The sequence below is a fragment of the Clarias gariepinus genome, chromosome 10 (assembly GCF_024256425.1).
Source record: "Clarias gariepinus isolate MV-2021 ecotype Netherlands chromosome 10, CGAR_prim_01v2, whole genome shotgun sequence".
Classification (NCBI taxonomy): domain Eukaryota; kingdom Metazoa; phylum Chordata; class Actinopteri; order Siluriformes; family Clariidae; genus Clarias; species Clarias gariepinus.
In genome coordinates, this window is record NC_071109.1 from 17,122,701 (window position 1) to 17,138,904 (window position 16,204).

A 16,204-nucleotide genomic window follows, 5' to 3' on the forward strand; every position below is an offset into this window, starting at 1 on the left:
AAGGATCGACCTTACGCTTTCATTACTTTTAGAGATTAAAAAATATTAGGAAGGTCATTTACAGTCTGCCAAGATTTTCACAGTTTCATGTCTAATAAAGAAGGTAACAAGACCTTTCAGTGTCGTGGACAACAACCTACCATTTCAAGTATGGAAGTACTTAAGTAACGATTCAGGACAATGTTCTCTGAATTCTAATAGTGAAGGTTTAGGGTGGTATTACTGGTGGTGCTCAGGGGAACCGCTGAAATGAGTTTAGCAGGGTGGAATGTCTGTAACTCGGAAAACTCTTAAAAACCCAGAGCAAGCAACAGGTAAAGAAACGGTAAACAATAAAAACAAATACTAAGAAGAACACCAGTTCTCAATCCCAAATGTAAACAAAAGCCCCAGATGCAAAAAAATTCAAGCTTGCGGGCACTTCTCACATAAAGGAACCCACATTATACATATCGCAAACACGGAGCAATACATATACTGTATTCATGTTTTTGTATTGCAATACATCAAATTTCAATATTTGTTTCCTAGATCCTTAGAATAGACAGCATGTTTAATGATAAATAATTTAGCTTGTTCATTTTTATTACACCCACAATTCAGTTCATACCATGATGGCTGATGGCCTATAATTGATCAATAACTTAAGTAGGACAAAAGCCATTAGCCCAAATGGAATTCAAATGTAAGTTGCATGTCTGTGTAACCTGACCTCACTGTTACTGATAGGAATTGTGAATCTGCAACACTGGGCTCATTACACTTCCAACAGTGCTTCATACCATTTTTTAAATGGAAATGAAACAAATGAGTGGACTGATTACAGTCATTCACTTTTATTTTTTTCCCCAACCATTGCATTCATTGGACAGTTCTTAACCCAATTTAAATCATTTGAATGTTTTCTTTGCTTGCTGCGGCCTTTTGTAAATTAATGTTTCTGAAATAGTGACCTTTTTGGCCAGGCAGTGTATGTAATATATTTGTATAAAGAAAAATGGTAAGAAGTAGAATAATGGACTCACTAGACTTTAATAGGTCATCCTTAAATAAGTTCTTCAAAAAGTAGAAAAGAAAGAAAAGGTTTTTCTTTTGTTTGTTTCAATGTAATAAGAATGATATACATTCCTGGCTGGAATATTTACATATATTATAGTACAAGTGTGAACATTATTTTAACAGTTAACATTTCCTCTATATTTAGAGGAAATTACATAAACAAGGTACATAAATTAATGTATTTACATATTTCATTTTCGCATGGAGTGCCTTGAGGGTTGACGCAGGGTGATCAAAATTCTGTACATAGCAAGCTAGAATCTGTGTGGCTGGTATGGAGTGTTTGATCAGTGTGACCTGTTTCAGAATTTGTATGCTGTCCAGTCCCATCATTATTCCCTTCTGGCCTGGAGGTGTCCATGTCCTCTCTGCAGATGTAATCAGCAGAAACAGCCTCTGTCCCAGCGTCCTTCTGAGCACTTATTGTATGACCAGTGTCCACCACATAAGACCCTACAAGAGTACTGCTTCTACTGCAGCAGTTTGAGCTCCCTGACCCATCACTGGAATGACTGATAGATTTAGCATCAGCATGCTCTGTAGTGGCATGGTCCATATATTCATCGTCTGTGTCAATTGAGTCTGCGGGTCCTGCCAGCTCCCGCTTTAGGGTTCTTGCACTGTCCATATACCTTTGGCTTAGCTCCACATCAGGTAAGTAGTTCGCATGGATCTCAGCCAGCTTCATGTAAATTATGTACCTGGCCCGAAGGCTTTTTTTATCTTCCAGAGCTGCTGCCAGAGCTAAGTGAAAATATCCCATGGCATCAAAAGCATCCTATGGAGTAAGCAAAAACAGTAGATAAATAATAAATTATTTAAATAAAATCAGTAGAAGCATCAACATAGTTTACAACGGTTTATTATGGCTTAACTGGATGCAGTTAAAGTTCAGGAATATTAGCAGAATATTCTTAGAAGAATTGGTAAACAAAAAATTCATAAAGGCTGGGTAGCCATAAAAATATGGCTGGGTAACAACCTTTATCCTGTGCAGGGTTAGATCAGCTAGTCGGCAGTATACTTTAACATAGTAGCGAGCTTCTTCTGCATGCTCCAAAGCAGTGGGACACAGGGTCAGAGACTTCAAATAGTAATTCTCGGCCATCTCATACTGCTCCAGAGTATAGTAGATTGAAGCTAAACGATGATAGGAAACTCTCTCATTCAGGCATTCACCTAAAGGAGTGAACAACAGTACTATATATTTTATATGTATAGATACATAGAATAGATACATAGAATAGATAGATAGATAGATAGATAGATAGATAGATAGATAGATAGATACATACATACATACATACATACATACATACATACATACATACATACATACATACAGTACATCTTCAAAAATTAGAATGTAATGTTCTGTATGTAAATATTTCAAATTATGTAATTATTTTCATTTTAATGATTATAGTTTACAGCTCATGAAAAAAAAGTATCTCAAAATATTAGAATATCCATACATTTTAAAATATGATGTATTTTTCAGTCTAGTTCAGTACACACAGCGAAGACTGCTGCCTTGACCGCACTCTGTAAAAAGTCAGTCCTTTTAGTGTGGTAGTAACAGGAATGACATGCCCTTACAGATTGTCAAGCAAAGCCGATTTTTGAGAGCTCGGAAGTGTTTCACAAGGAGTGAAGTAATGATGAAGTCAAATGAAGAGCCACCATGCACAGATATATTGATGAAATGGGCTACTTCTGCTGCATTCCTACCATCTAACCACTCCTGAACCTGAGACAGTGACAGAATTGACTAATATGGGCAAACAGAAAAAGAACTGGACTATTGCTGAGTGGTCTAAAGTCCTCCTTCAGCAAGTAAAATTACATTTTATTTGGAAAGAAACCACAAGCTCTCTGCTGGCAAGGTTTATGCTTTTTCACCAGGACCTAGCACCTGTCCACAGTACCAAAACTTGCTTGACCTGAGCCCCATAAAAAAAACCTATGATGTATTGTCAAGATAAAGACCAGATCAACAAAACAGATGAGCTGAAGGTTGTCTTCGATAAAGCCTCAGCATTGCCACAGGCTGATCGCCTCATTGCTGCAGTAATTTGTGCTAAAGGAGCCCCGACCAACAATTAAGTGCATAAATAAACATACTTTTTTTTTTAGAATTTCTGTATTGTGAAACTTTGTGTGATTGATCTTAGGGAATATTCTAACATTTTAAGATACTGGATTTTTAAGCTGTTATTTGCAAACATTATTAATGATTTGTTATTCAAACAAAAAAGCAGTATATTATATAGAGAGGGTTTTTTTTATTATAACAATATAATTTTTTTTAATATGTAATTTTCCAGGACATATCAGTTTATTGGCAGCAGGGGGCAGTATGGTGTAAGGTTTGGCAAATAAAGGTACAGCAATGAATCCTGTTAGCTTCCACTTAGTGCTTTTTCTTCATAGGCCTGATTAAACATATTGAGCGAAACCCACAAAAATATATTATTGCAGAACGCCAAATGACCTATCAGACACTGCCACAACACAAGATGATAAGGTGTAAGAGGGCAGCTCTGTTACCTGTCGACGTGCTGATTTGCACTGCATGTGTAGCATACTCCAGGGCCTCCTGGGGCTGGCCTTCCTTTAGTAGCAATTCAGAAAGCTTACACAAAAGCCTGAACTCTGAATGCACATCTTTAAGACATCTTGCAAATGGCAGACCCCCATCCTGCACACACAGTTTACATGATTCACAACTCGGCCAACTCCCATGGCCTACAAATTAAAACATTGTCCGATGCTTGAATATTGTAAATACATTAGGAAGAGTGCATACTCTAAAAAATGAAACGGCAGCCAGTCGGTTTCTGTATCCTTTAAAGAAGACATCTCCAGCTTCTTCATAAATGTTCATAGCAAAGCATGGATCATTTATCTTTAGAGCAGTCTTTACAGCTGCCTGCAGGAGATAAATATCACAAATAATATACTATAATAGAAAAATACTATGGGAAATACAAAATACGAATATCAGCAAAAGTCTTGCAAAAAATATTAAAACAGTATTCACACTAAAAGTGAATTACAGTAGGAGAACCACTGTTTAATATGCTACTTATTCCTCACCATTTCCTTTCTCTCACCTGAAGATACATGTCTGCCAATTCATCCTCATGTATCAAGTAGTAGATCCGGCCCACCTGTAGCCATGTCTCTGATTCCTCCTGTTTCTTTCCTAAATCTATGGAAATCCTTAGGCTTTGCTTGCTGTAGTCCAGGGACTTTCGTGAAGACCTGAAATTTTCATCAGGAAAAAGTTGTTTTCAGTAAGAGAGCTTTCTCACATTCTCAAGTTCTTTCCAAAATTGGTGAAAAAAAAAAACAAAAACGAAAAACGCTGCTTGTGGTTAATATATCATTTGAAGTTGGACTGCAGCTGTTTGTGGGTGGTTTGCGGTTTCTCATAATGGATTGTAGAGTCAAAAAATATGCAGAATTCCTATTTTTTGTTGATGTGGAAAGCTCTGAACATTCACTACTGGGTTGCTCATTCATTACCTGAATGTACTGCATGACCAGGTCATCTACTATGGTCATGCAGTACATTTAGGTAGTCGGGTGACTTTTTTAATGAATTTTAATGAATTGTTTCTTTCCTGATGGCATGGACATACTCCAGACATAAAAATACAATGAAGCCAAGATTCAGACTTAGGTTCAACTTGTAAAAGAGAAGTTATGTTCTAATAGATACTACATTAAATATGTTAATGTTTAGTACGATCTCCCTCAAATCACTAATTTTTATAGTCACAGGTTGGAGCACCTGAAGGCACATAAAATATCTGCACAAGAAGCTACATGTTTTAACGGATTGCATGCTGTTAACAGGTGATAGATGATAACAATTTATGACTATAGGTACTTTGTAACAGTTGTTAAGTAAATTGTGCATTTTAGCATTTAGCAAATGCTGGTGATTGATACATAATCTTAAGATTGCACAGCTAATGCACAGTCAACTCTTAAAGGAATTTAAGACGTGATGTCACAGTGTCAATAATTTCAATTCAGGACAATTTAGCAAAAACGTTCAAGAATGTCAGAATGCCTCCTTAGATCTATTTTAGCAGTGAGAGTGAAGAATGGTGTATATTATTAATGGTCAAAATGCACCAAAAGGCAAAAGGTGCACCAAATGTATTGTTGTAGAATTATATGTGTCTTACTTTTCAGTGTTAAGTGACAGGTAGAGATTACTTAGAATCTCCAGGTACTCTCCCTCCAGACGTTTATCCTTCAGTTCCCTTGAGAGCCCAACACAGTGCTCGTAGTAAATTATACACTGCCCATACAACATTAAGTCAGCATACAGACGACTGAGCACCTTTGCTACAACCATCTGACCTGTAACATAAATATGAAAGTAATCGTTTTATTCAATTATTTTATTTATTTATTTTTTTTTTTTCAGTTTGAGTTATATAAAAATTATAATCAGAAGCTTTTAAGGACCAAAAAGCTTCCTTTACTCACTGTGCAGGTTCTTGGCACTGATGGCAATCAGAAGACCCATCTCATAGCACACTCTAACTTTTTGGCTTTCTCCCCTATCTTTGTAGCTTCTACCTAGCCATAGCAACGTCTGGACATGTTCTTCATCTGTGGGCTTGTCAGAGAGAAACTGGAAAAGGTGTAGAGACCTGAGCAAAAATCTCTCTGCCAGGCATGGAGCTCCCACTGATAAGGCGAGACACCCCAGGTTAGACAGAGCCAGCGCTTCATTATGCTTGTTGCCATTTTCCTGTGAAATCTTGAGAGCACAGTGAAAATTCTTAGCTGTTTCTATAACCCTCCCCTGTTTGTGAAGACATAGCGCAAGAAGATTGTGGACGACTCCACATTGTGTTGGACTGTCTGTTCTACTGAATGCGTTAAGGAGAGGTTGCAAAGTAGATTGGGCTCTATCTGGTTCTTCTGTGAGCACTAAGAGCCAAGCTAGCAGCACTGATGCCTCAAAGCCCTCCTCCTCATTGATATGACTCCCAGCCTGCACTGCTTGTTGGGCATAGAGAACTGCCCTTTCCAAAGTTCCATACTGCTGGTAGACACTGGCCAAACTCAGGCAAAGGTCCCTCTGAGTCTTTAGGTGTTCTCCACAGTTGGCTATAGATAATGTCTGCTGAAGATAAACTACCACCTGGACTGGGAGTAGAGCACTACCATCCTTCCAACGAGGATTCAGTCTAACTGAGTTCTTCAGGAAAAGTTCAATCTTTTGAAAGCCATTATCCAAAGAATGATCCTGAGCTGAATCGAGACTGAGAGAGGCTAATGAAAGGTGAGGTAGATATTTCTTGTGGTACAGCCTACATAGAATCCAGTTAAGGTCCACTGGCCCTATTGGCCTTCCTTTTTCTGCAGAGAGAATGAGATTGAGGAACTGAAGTCTTTCTACAAAAGGTAAGGCCTCCTCAATCTTTTTGTTTTGCAAAAATAGACAGGTGATTAAATAACAAGTCCGTGCCTCAAGATGCTTATCATCGTCAACAATAGCTTTGCATAGAATGGGCTTAAGCAGTTCAAACTCATCAAGAGAGCAGAAGTTATGCAAAGGAAGGCACAGTATAAGAGCACTTGCTTTATGTAATGTATAAGGCAGCTTGTCTGTCATCTTCTGCTTCAGGTACACAGCTGTTAGATTGGTATACAGAGCAATCAACAGAGGTGTGTCATTAAAGCCCTCTACAGGGATATTTAGCGCCTCCTCAAAGTAAACACGAGCCTGTGAGTACTTCAGCTTTTTGGCACACAACCTGCCCAAAAGGAAGCAGGCTCGTCGATGAGCCCACACCATCCTGCCTTTCTTTGCTCCTTCTCGCAAGCTTTCCAGATTCAAAAGCACCTCATCCACCGGAAGACCACCAAAGACAGTATTTAAGAAGGAGTAGGAGAGGTCATAAAGTGCATGAAAAGAATCCTGGAAGTGGTCCAGGTTGAGGAGGGTTAGGATGGGGTCAGGAAACTCTGCTTCTTCAGTTTCCCAGATGCCTTCATCCATAAAGGGGGGGTCATCCTCATACTCATCCATCTCACGGAAAGTGTCCTCCAGGCTGAAGGAAAGGGCTTCATTGTCCCTGTCAAGACAACTCTGAGAAGCATAGAAAGAAGGTCGAGGCGAGGATTGATAGGGCGGGGTACCACTATGCTCCAGTATAATGCTCTTCCTGGTATCTGCTAGGGTTTTCTGCTCTGGGGGATTATACAAACATAGTTTATATTTAAAAATTACTAAAAAATAAATAGCTTAACACACAAATTTAATATGTTTTTATTAATCAAGATAAACATATTACCTTGCTTTGGTTGGTTTCTGATATAGGTAAAATCTGAGTCATCCAGTCTGTCTGTAAATTAATTAATTAAATGTCATACATTTAATCAAATTTGCATTGTTGGCCACAGCCATGTTGACCTACAGTAAACAATGTCAAGCATGTCTAGTATAAATGGTATCTGTGTTTCCTACCTAATCTGTATACAGTGCTGATGTCAGTGGAGAAGAGTTTGTCCAATAGACCAGTGTGGCACTGTTCAACACAGGGGTTAAACTGCAAGAGGGCAACTCTCTCCTCCTCACTCAGAAAGACCAATTGTCCACTGCGATGAGGACCCAACAAAGGCAACATTATCAACCACATGACTCCCTTTCTGACTGCTTCATCACCTCTTTTCATAACTACACTCCCCCCTTTCAATAGCCAGCAACACAGAAACAGAATCAGGTAAGGTCAGCGTAGAATATAATGATAATTCTATTCATATTTTTGTGTTTTGAAGCTCATATGAGAAACATCATATATATATATATATATATATATATATATATAAAATTATTATTATTATTTTATAACTATTATTATTTTATACATATATAGTTAGTTAGTTATTTATTTATCTGCACATTTAGGCCAATCATGTTTCATTAGTGCAATGCTCCAAAAATTTATGCAGATACTGTATAAGTCAAGACCTTTAAGTAAAGTCACATCTAAATGGGAAAAAGTGTAATCTCTATAACTTTAACCACAGCATAGCTGTTAATATCAGAGGGGCTGTTTTAAGTGTTTCAAAACTGCTGATTTCCTTGCATGTTTCACAAATAGCTGTTTGTAGAAATCAAACAATGAATAAATACAACAGCCAAAGACCACATCAGGCATCATTCCAATCAACCAAGAACAGAAATTTGAAGCCATCATGGACACAGACTCACAGAAACCAGACGATTAAATATTGGGGGTATTCTTAGATGCTCACCATGGCTGTAAAGAGTTTATAAGATACTAAAGATGTCCGGTATTCTCTGATCAGTCTCCTCAACAATGTGTTATAGCCTGCAAACCCACTGCTCACTTATTATTATTATTATTATTATTATTATTACAATCTGTGCAACACTTTGAGAAAGTTGTGTGAAAATCCCTGGAGATCAGCAGGTTCTGTAGCCCTCAAACTAGTCCATCAGGCACCAACAACCATACCATCATTCTAGTCAAAGAAATCAAACTATTTCCCCATTCTGAAATGTTTGTTGTAAACCTTACCTGATGCTCTTGACCTGTATCAACATGATTTATGCATTCTTTTGCTGCCACTGCATGATTGGCTAATTAGATACATAGATAGTGTGGCACCAGTGCTTTATTTAAATAAGTGGATGACAGTACAGGAGTTCCTAATACAGTTTTATATATGGTTTAATTGTATATAATTCTTACTTACAGTGGTTTGACATTTTCAGTTCTCACATGGGCCATGTGGACAAATCCTTTCTGTCCACTAGAAATGTGTCTCCCAATGAACATGTTCAGTGAACTAATAAGCAAGCCTTCGACTTCTATTAGATCTCCTCGACTGAAGTGCAGTTCATCTTTAGCCTCTGGGTGATGGTCCAATACTGCTACGCAAGTTCCTGTTGCTAAAACGAGAATTAAAAAAACACTCTAAAAGTCTGTGTATGTTTATAAAACAAATCACTATATGAATTAATTGTTATACTTGATCTCACACACCTACAGGTTGGTCACTATGTCCTTTTGTAGATGAAAGCCCTCCTGCATTGCCATTGTACTTTCTAAGAAACCACCTTTAACACAGTGCAATTATTCTGTTTAATTAACATAGAGCCAAATAAAAAAAGTATTATTGTTAATAATAGTCAACTATTGTACTTCAGAATTAAAAAATTCTGTTGCCTTTAGAGGTTAATAGTTCATCACTGAATTAATGGAACCATATCATGTCTAAGTTACAAAATTGTCAATGTCACTCACTGGTAGAAAGGGTATGGCAGAGGCTGCATTGCATGAATAGGCACAAGGCCATGGTGACCTGTGGACAGCAGTATTCCCTCCCACATGGACTGCTGTCCAACATCCTTCATCATAACAAGATCATTCTTCTTGTAGACCAATTTGTCTTCTTCTTCTATACAAAGCTCACTGTTATCCAGAGCTTTAGCAAAGAATGAACCTACAAACAAGCACAGCACAACTCTGTTTAGAACCATTTTAGGTTTGCATTGCTGGGCTAAGAAAAACGTAAGTCTAAATTAGACTTTAGAATTTAGGTTTTAAATTATAACCCATAACAACACAACTCCACAGATTCATTCACACTGTCAGCCTTGCTAATTTATACTAGCTATTATTGATACATATTTTTTTATTTCATATATTCACGAAAGTAGTATGATATGGTCTTTGGTTGTGATCCTCATTCACAGGTACAAGGGGATATCAAAACGTTTTGAGATTTACGTGCCACAGATCAGGTTGCTTGCTGTAACGTCCTCCTTCAGACACCTTAAAACCTGGCAGTGGAATTTGCTACTGAGGATCTGGCCCCTGGAGACGTATTCTCGATGCACAATGCTGCAAATGTTGAAAAAGACGATGAACATGAACTTGGTCTAGCTGCGGATCTGCCTGACCTTATTCGGTAGTGGAGATGATGCGATCTTTTACTATGAAAACTGTTGCTTCGTTTTAGGGTCATACACATACACCCAAGTATTGTCACCGTAAATAATCCTTGAAGGATTCAATCATGAAAAACAGGTCATCCACAGCATGGGGACGGAGTTCTTGGCAGACTTCAACGTGATGTTCTTTTTGCTCCTTGGTCAGCAACCTGGGGACGGGATGAACTTGGCAGCAGCACGGCTAATGTTAAAATCACACATGAGGATTTCCTGTGCTGTTCCGTATGACATACCAACAATGGCAGCAATGTTGTGGATTGTTCTCCGATGATCATGCACAAGTTGCCGAATGGTTTCGACATTTTCGGGGGTTGAGGTCTTTCTGATCTCTTGTCATCTTCCAGTAATGTTCTTCCACTCTTTAAGTGCTTGTAACAACTTTGAACGACTCATTCACAAGTCTTTGTGCCAGATTTGCCTATTTTTACTTAGACCTTTTTGTTTACTTTTTGTTCTAACTTGTTTTTTATGAGGAAATAGCAGATGTAGCAACACATGTGGTCAGAATAGCACCAGTTGCGCAGCTCTAGATTGTCACAAGACAATGTCTTTTGGCACACCGACTTATGAAGGTCGGTGCTCCCTTTGACATGCGTGCAGCCTTGTGCTGTCATTTGTTGGTGTGTTACAAAACTAGTCTCGAAACTTTTTGATACCACCTTGTATAACTGAATAAATGTTGACAATCTTTACTGACCAAGTATTTTTTAGCCTGGAATAACAGTCTCTGTGTTCCTAATTATATTAACATTGAAAAGTTATTTTAATATGCCATCAAATGGATCAAATAAATAAACAGTGTGGCCAAAATGGTTTTAGAAGACACAACAGAACTGTTCTTGGTCACACTTACACACAGCAGTGAAACATGTTGTGACTACCAAAAGGACAAAGAAAGATATGGATCTTCCAGAAAACCTTGAATGGCTGCTGTGTCTTAGTGTATAGAACCATTTTAGCTTTGGATTGATTGGCTAAGAAGAACTTAAGTCTAAATTAGAAAGGTTCTTAATTATAAACCATGAATTAGAAAGGTAAATCTTAAAATACATTACAATACAACAGTAAAGTATCGATATATTTCTTACCTTCCTGAAGTAGAAGGCCCAGATAGAGGGTAGCTAGATGTTCCTCGTCTACTGTCACACAAATCTCTACATCACTGAGCAAAAGAGGGTCCAACCAGAAAGACTGGTCACACAGGAAGTTCTCCAAACATCTTGCCACATATCCTGAGACACCAACACCAAGATTGTATATTGCGGTAGATCAGTGTTTCTACACAATTATGGTGAATATTGCTCATGTGCATTTGCTGGCTCACCTAAAGCCAGGTATGTTGAAAACTTCCAGATTTCCTCCACTGTCTTGAAAGTAATGACAAAATGGTCTTTTTCAGCATGCACTGAAACCAAGCGTGCAGAGAGTTCCTAAAAACAGACGACCAAGAGTAATTAGAAATGATTGAGCGCTGTAAAAAAAAAAATATATATATATTAATAGTATTATAAAGTATTAATTTGATTTTAGTTTGCACAGATACTTAAAAAGCTTACTTTAAAAAGCTGAATGACGTCTTGGCTGTTGCTCTCTACGACCCTCAGTCTAGTGCGCAATGCCTCCTGCAGCACACTGTCTGGCTCCAAATTGGAGCGCCTTCTCCCACTGAACAGGAGTAGCACATCTGGACCACAATGCAGCAAAGGAAGTGGACTTTTAGAAGTCAAAAGCCTACTGTTTATTAACATAAATGGTGCAAACACGTAAAGCACAATGAAGACTTTATTCACTATTTATGTATAGAACTGACAGTGGAGTCTTCTTTGTGCATGAAACATTCTACTACACTGGCCTACTTCTGACAGGATATGATTATGCTGAGTGCAGGCATTAGGGTTGTCTGAAAGGGCATTAGCTCTAACATTTTGCTGAATCAGGCCTGCCATTACTGTCCATTATGATGCGTTTTCCACTCTGCTCTAAATGGCAATTGAAATCAAGAATGCAAGTACCTGAAGAGAAGTGATCACCTACAGCCAAGGAGACAGTGCGAAGAACTTCCTTCCTCTTCCAGTAATTCTCACCAGTGATCCCATCATCCTCCACCTCAGCCTCTGTTTCCACTTCCTCATCTCCTGTGCCAGACAAAGGCACAGCAGAAGAAAGAAAAGAAATACTTGTCAGGCCTTTGCACTGAACAGCAATGTGTCTTCACACACTTGGAGAAATTTGTTTTGTACTAATCTTATCAGAGATTATTATTCCTGTAAAGCTGGTTTGTGACAAGGTCCATTGCTAAAAAAAAAAAAAAAATGCTATATAAAAGAAATAAAATTGTATTATTTTTTTTATTAAACTATGATCCAATATTATGAAATGTGCAACAGATAGTAGTTTTATCTTTAGAGTAGTATATAGTACATTATATAAGAACATTTTAGCCTGTAAACATAATGAGTATGATGTTATATTGGGAAGCAAGTAATAAATTAATTTAACAATGTTCATTTCATGAAAATAAATTGTTTTACATAAAACCTCGTCTTGTTTTTCTTACCAGTGGCCATGATATCATTTCCTGGAAAGAGCTCATTGGCTCCTGTTAGTGCATATGGGTACTCTTCCCATACTGTATTGAGTTCAGGAGTTGTTACATCTATGAAAAGGGCAGTGAAGGCATTTGTCAGAAGTTAATGCAGATTAATTGTGCAAAAACTGAAGGGATCAAACAAAAAATATTTTTTCATAGAGTGGATACACACATTCGATATTATATACCTAGAAAATGCTTGCACTCTCTAAGCAATTGATTTAGGCACCATTAGTTTTCATCAGAATCAGTGCAATTTTAACCTGCACTGCACATTTGTACAGTATTAAATTTCAATCTCAGTATTGATTTTAGTGATTTGGAATCATGTAATATAACTTTTCAGGTATGATATATGCAATCACATGTAATTATGCCAACTATTAATGCATTAAGTTAATGCACGTGTAAAAGGCAAAACATAAATGTTAGAAGGTTTTCAACACAATATTAGATTTTCACACAGGGTAGGAAAGCAATATAAACAGAGGCGCACATTCAGCCTAAGCAAAGGTCACAATGGAACGTGCATTACCTTTATGGGTTGGTCTATTACCCATATTTCTTGGAACTGAACTGACATCTGCCTGTGTACAGTGTAAGTTCCATTTCATTGCAAAAATTTATGGGACCAACCTGAAAGCAAGAAGCAGTTTCTCAGACACAGAGGTGGACAGCAGCAGCATGCCATGATGTGGACAACAAACTCGCTTACTCCACTGATGAATGGCTCCCATTAAAGCAAAGATCCATTTGAAATGTGCTGGAATTAGCCAGTAAAATATCTAATAGAAAGACTCCTTTTCCATTTCTTTTCTTTTTTTGTTTCCCTTAATCTTATGTTCTTTCCATCCGTCTTCATCTTGAGCATTTGATACACTCTAACTTGTTTTCTGTATCTGATTCCTTCCCCCACTACTCTCTCTCTCTCTCTCTCTCTCTCTCTCTGGCTGGTCTGCGAATGTAATGTACAAAGAGCGCGTTGCTACTGGTATGCTGGCGTGGGTTGGTCAGTAGCTCTTTATGCCGGGGATTATGGGGGGTGGGTCTTCTGTAAAGTACGTGTTCTGGCCCTGGATGTTCTACATACACAACAACAAAAGACCATTGGAAAAGAATGCATTTATAAATATACTCCTGGATGTTTGGCAGATTTTCTGATTGTGATTCTTCTCCTTTCTGATTCTCAGTATTTTTTCCTGTCTGGCTAAGCAGTATTCAGGCTGACAGCTCCACATTGTCCATGCCAGGATGTCAGCCCATGCTATGGGCTCAGCAGTCTTTATGCCAAAAGATCCACATTATTTTCCTTTGTAAACTTCTAGCAGGAAGTGATGAAAGGAACAAGCAAGCTCTCCAGCATCACCCAGTGGCTTTAGCACACCAGTGTAAATCAAGGTTTCATTATATGTATTATATATATTATAGAAAGAGTAATTGCACAATGCTGCTAAGTGTTTTTGCAGAATGTTAAGGCTCATTAAATAATTTACACAAATCGATAAACGAGGCATTCTGAGTCTTCCTGTAACGACTTAGCCCTTTTGCCGAAATAAACGTCTAGATAAACACTCTTTACTATAGCCTCTTTATCAAATTTGAGCTTTATAAGACTAACTAGTTGTAATCTTCTGGGAGGCATGTCTCTGTATATGTCAAAAGTGTAATAGTATTTTGCTGTCACAATCTAATAATACACAACTAAGGTGATAAGTTGTTAGTTGTCTTTTTAGTGTCATTATGCTTCATAAAATGCCGGTTATAAATCATATGTGCATTTGTTAAAGTGGGGATGTGTGTCACTGTCCACGAATAGGGAGGGAAAGCTGGTAACTTGAGTATGAGGCATGGGCACTAAGTTTAGAATATCTCCCATGCTGACCAAATAGACAGGCAAGCATGTTGAGAGAGCTAACAAATTAAAATATAATAAGTGATTATTAACAGAAAAAAGGCAGATCAGATAATGTAAAAAACAGAATGTTAGAAAAAACTAAGAAGAACTGACATGAAAAACTATACAGACTCAACACTGCCATGAAGTTCAACCACAAGTTTAAGCAGAAGAATGTAGATAGAAAGGACACACATTTACAGCAGCCCTAAGACTTATCTTGCTATTTGATAAACCGACAGTTGTCACTCTGTACCTCTGTCCTGCTGGTTCCTGCCAGTGTGATCGTCCTTCATGAGAGCGCCAATACGTTTTCAGCACAGGAAGCAAGGACCCTCCAATACACACACACACACACACACACACACACATACAAAATTCTTTAACTTAAACTCTTAACATTCTCTGAACAGCCTCTGTAGAACGGTGTTCGCAACGCATGCATATGGAGAGAGAAGACACTACAAAAAGGAAGTATGTAAACTCCACCTCTAAATATCACTCCCTCTCTCTCTCTATCTCTGTTTTGCTCTCCTTCTGCCTCTGTCAATATCCCACTAAGCTCTCTGAGCAGCATGTGTTTGTGTGTTGCTTATAACTATTTGGTTTTCAGGTAGCAAAAATGGAGGGAAAAAAATTGCACATAACAACATTTATAAAAAAAAAAAAAAAATCCCACTGAGTGTTACCCAAAGGTTTAAATTTCCTTTCCTCATTTCTTAATTACACCTTATTATTTAACAATGCAATGCCTGTAAAAAGAGAAAGTGAGAAGGAATAGCACCGGTTTTCTATAACTAGTACAGTAGTTAAGCAATCCATCTGGTTTGACTTGTTCTATGTGCATAATAACCTTTGGCATTACAGTCATATTTCTTTTTCTTACGCACATTCTGAACGCTCCTTATCTGTCCAGATCCACGCCTTGTTTCATTAGCATTCCAAACCTGCTTTTAAGTCCTTTTGCATTCGTTTTAATTACAGAACATAAGCCCCTTTACAAATCATCAAAACTATGAGTTTCTGTCTTGTGTTTAAACCAGTTTTAAAAACTGACCTCTGACAAAATCTGACAAAATCTCTGTGCTTTATGGCTCCATATCTCAGAAGAGTAGATAATAGGTTGTGCTCTGTCACTCCAAAAGTCCTTTCTTCTTTCTCCCTGTTGGTTAAAAGTAAACCATGAAACATGTTATTCATTCTGAGTTTTCCTAGTAAGCCATTAGAAACTCCCTTAAGCAGAGGGGACCAGATCATGTGACTGCCACATGGCCTGAGAGATCATGCATTCTCTTGCCCTGTGGCGAATTAGATATAACAACTGTGCGGCTAAAATTCACACACAAACACACACACACACGCACACACACACGCACACACACACACACACACACACACACACATGTGGTGGGGTACAACCAACCATACATATAGTTGGGATGGTGGGAGGATGGGATCATGCAATAAAATTACTTCTAGATCTGGAATTATACTACAATGTATAGAGATCCCCAAATACAACTGCATTACATTACTACATTCCGTATACCACTATACAGTACTTGTGTGTGTATACAGGCCCCTCAGAAATGGCTGGAATAGCAAGCCCAATTTTATAGTTTTTTTTCCATGCACTGAAGAC

At 38.0% G+C, this 16,204-nt stretch overlaps 1 protein-coding gene across 4 annotated transcripts; it reads right to left on the reverse strand.

Moving 5' to 3' along the window:
- Positions 1-920: 920 nt before the first annotated feature.
- sh3tc2 (SH3 domain and tetratricopeptide repeats 2) lies at positions 921-15,153 on the reverse strand. Of its 4 annotated transcripts, XM_053506004.1 has the most exons (19): positions 14,819-15,153; positions 13,204-13,304; positions 12,636-12,734; positions 12,091-12,213; positions 11,635-11,762; positions 11,403-11,508; positions 11,167-11,310; positions 9,369-9,567; positions 9,108-9,181; positions 8,818-9,013; positions 7,562-7,692; positions 7,389-7,439; positions 5,569-7,284; positions 5,262-5,439; positions 4,176-4,326; positions 3,869-3,991; positions 3,610-3,760; positions 2,042-2,238; positions 921-1,837 (listed from the first exon to the last, which is right to left on the reverse strand). In XM_053506004.1, the coding sequence occupies exons 2-19, from the start codon at positions 13,280-13,282 to the stop codon at positions 1,292-1,294; spliced, it is 4,392 nt and encodes a 1,463-aa protein (XP_053361979.1). In that variant the 5' UTR covers positions 13,283-13,304; positions 14,819-15,153; the 3' UTR covers positions 921-1,291. The 4 variants fall into 4 exon arrangements, with proteins under 4 accessions (XP_053361979.1, XP_053361982.1, XP_053361981.1 ...); XM_053506007.1 differs by lacking the exon at positions 13,204-13,304; XM_053506006.1 differs by lacking the exons at positions 13,204-13,304; positions 14,819-15,153 and adding an exon at positions 13,305-14,803.
- Between the last annotated feature and the right edge of the window lie 1,051 nt (positions 15,154-16,204).

Coding starts and splice junctions, on each gene's coding strand:
- sh3tc2 (XM_053506004.1), bottom strand. CDS start 13,282: ATGAAATGGAACTTACACTGTACACAGGCAGATGTCAGTTCAGTTCCA. Junction 7,285..7,388: donor CAGAAACCAACCAAAGCAAG/GTAATATGTTTA, acceptor ATAATCCCCCAG/AGCAGAAAACCCTAGCAGAT. Junction 5,440..5,568: donor CAGTGCCAAGAACCTGCACA/GTGAGTAAAGGA, acceptor TTTATGTTACAG/GTCAGATGGTTGTAGCAAAG.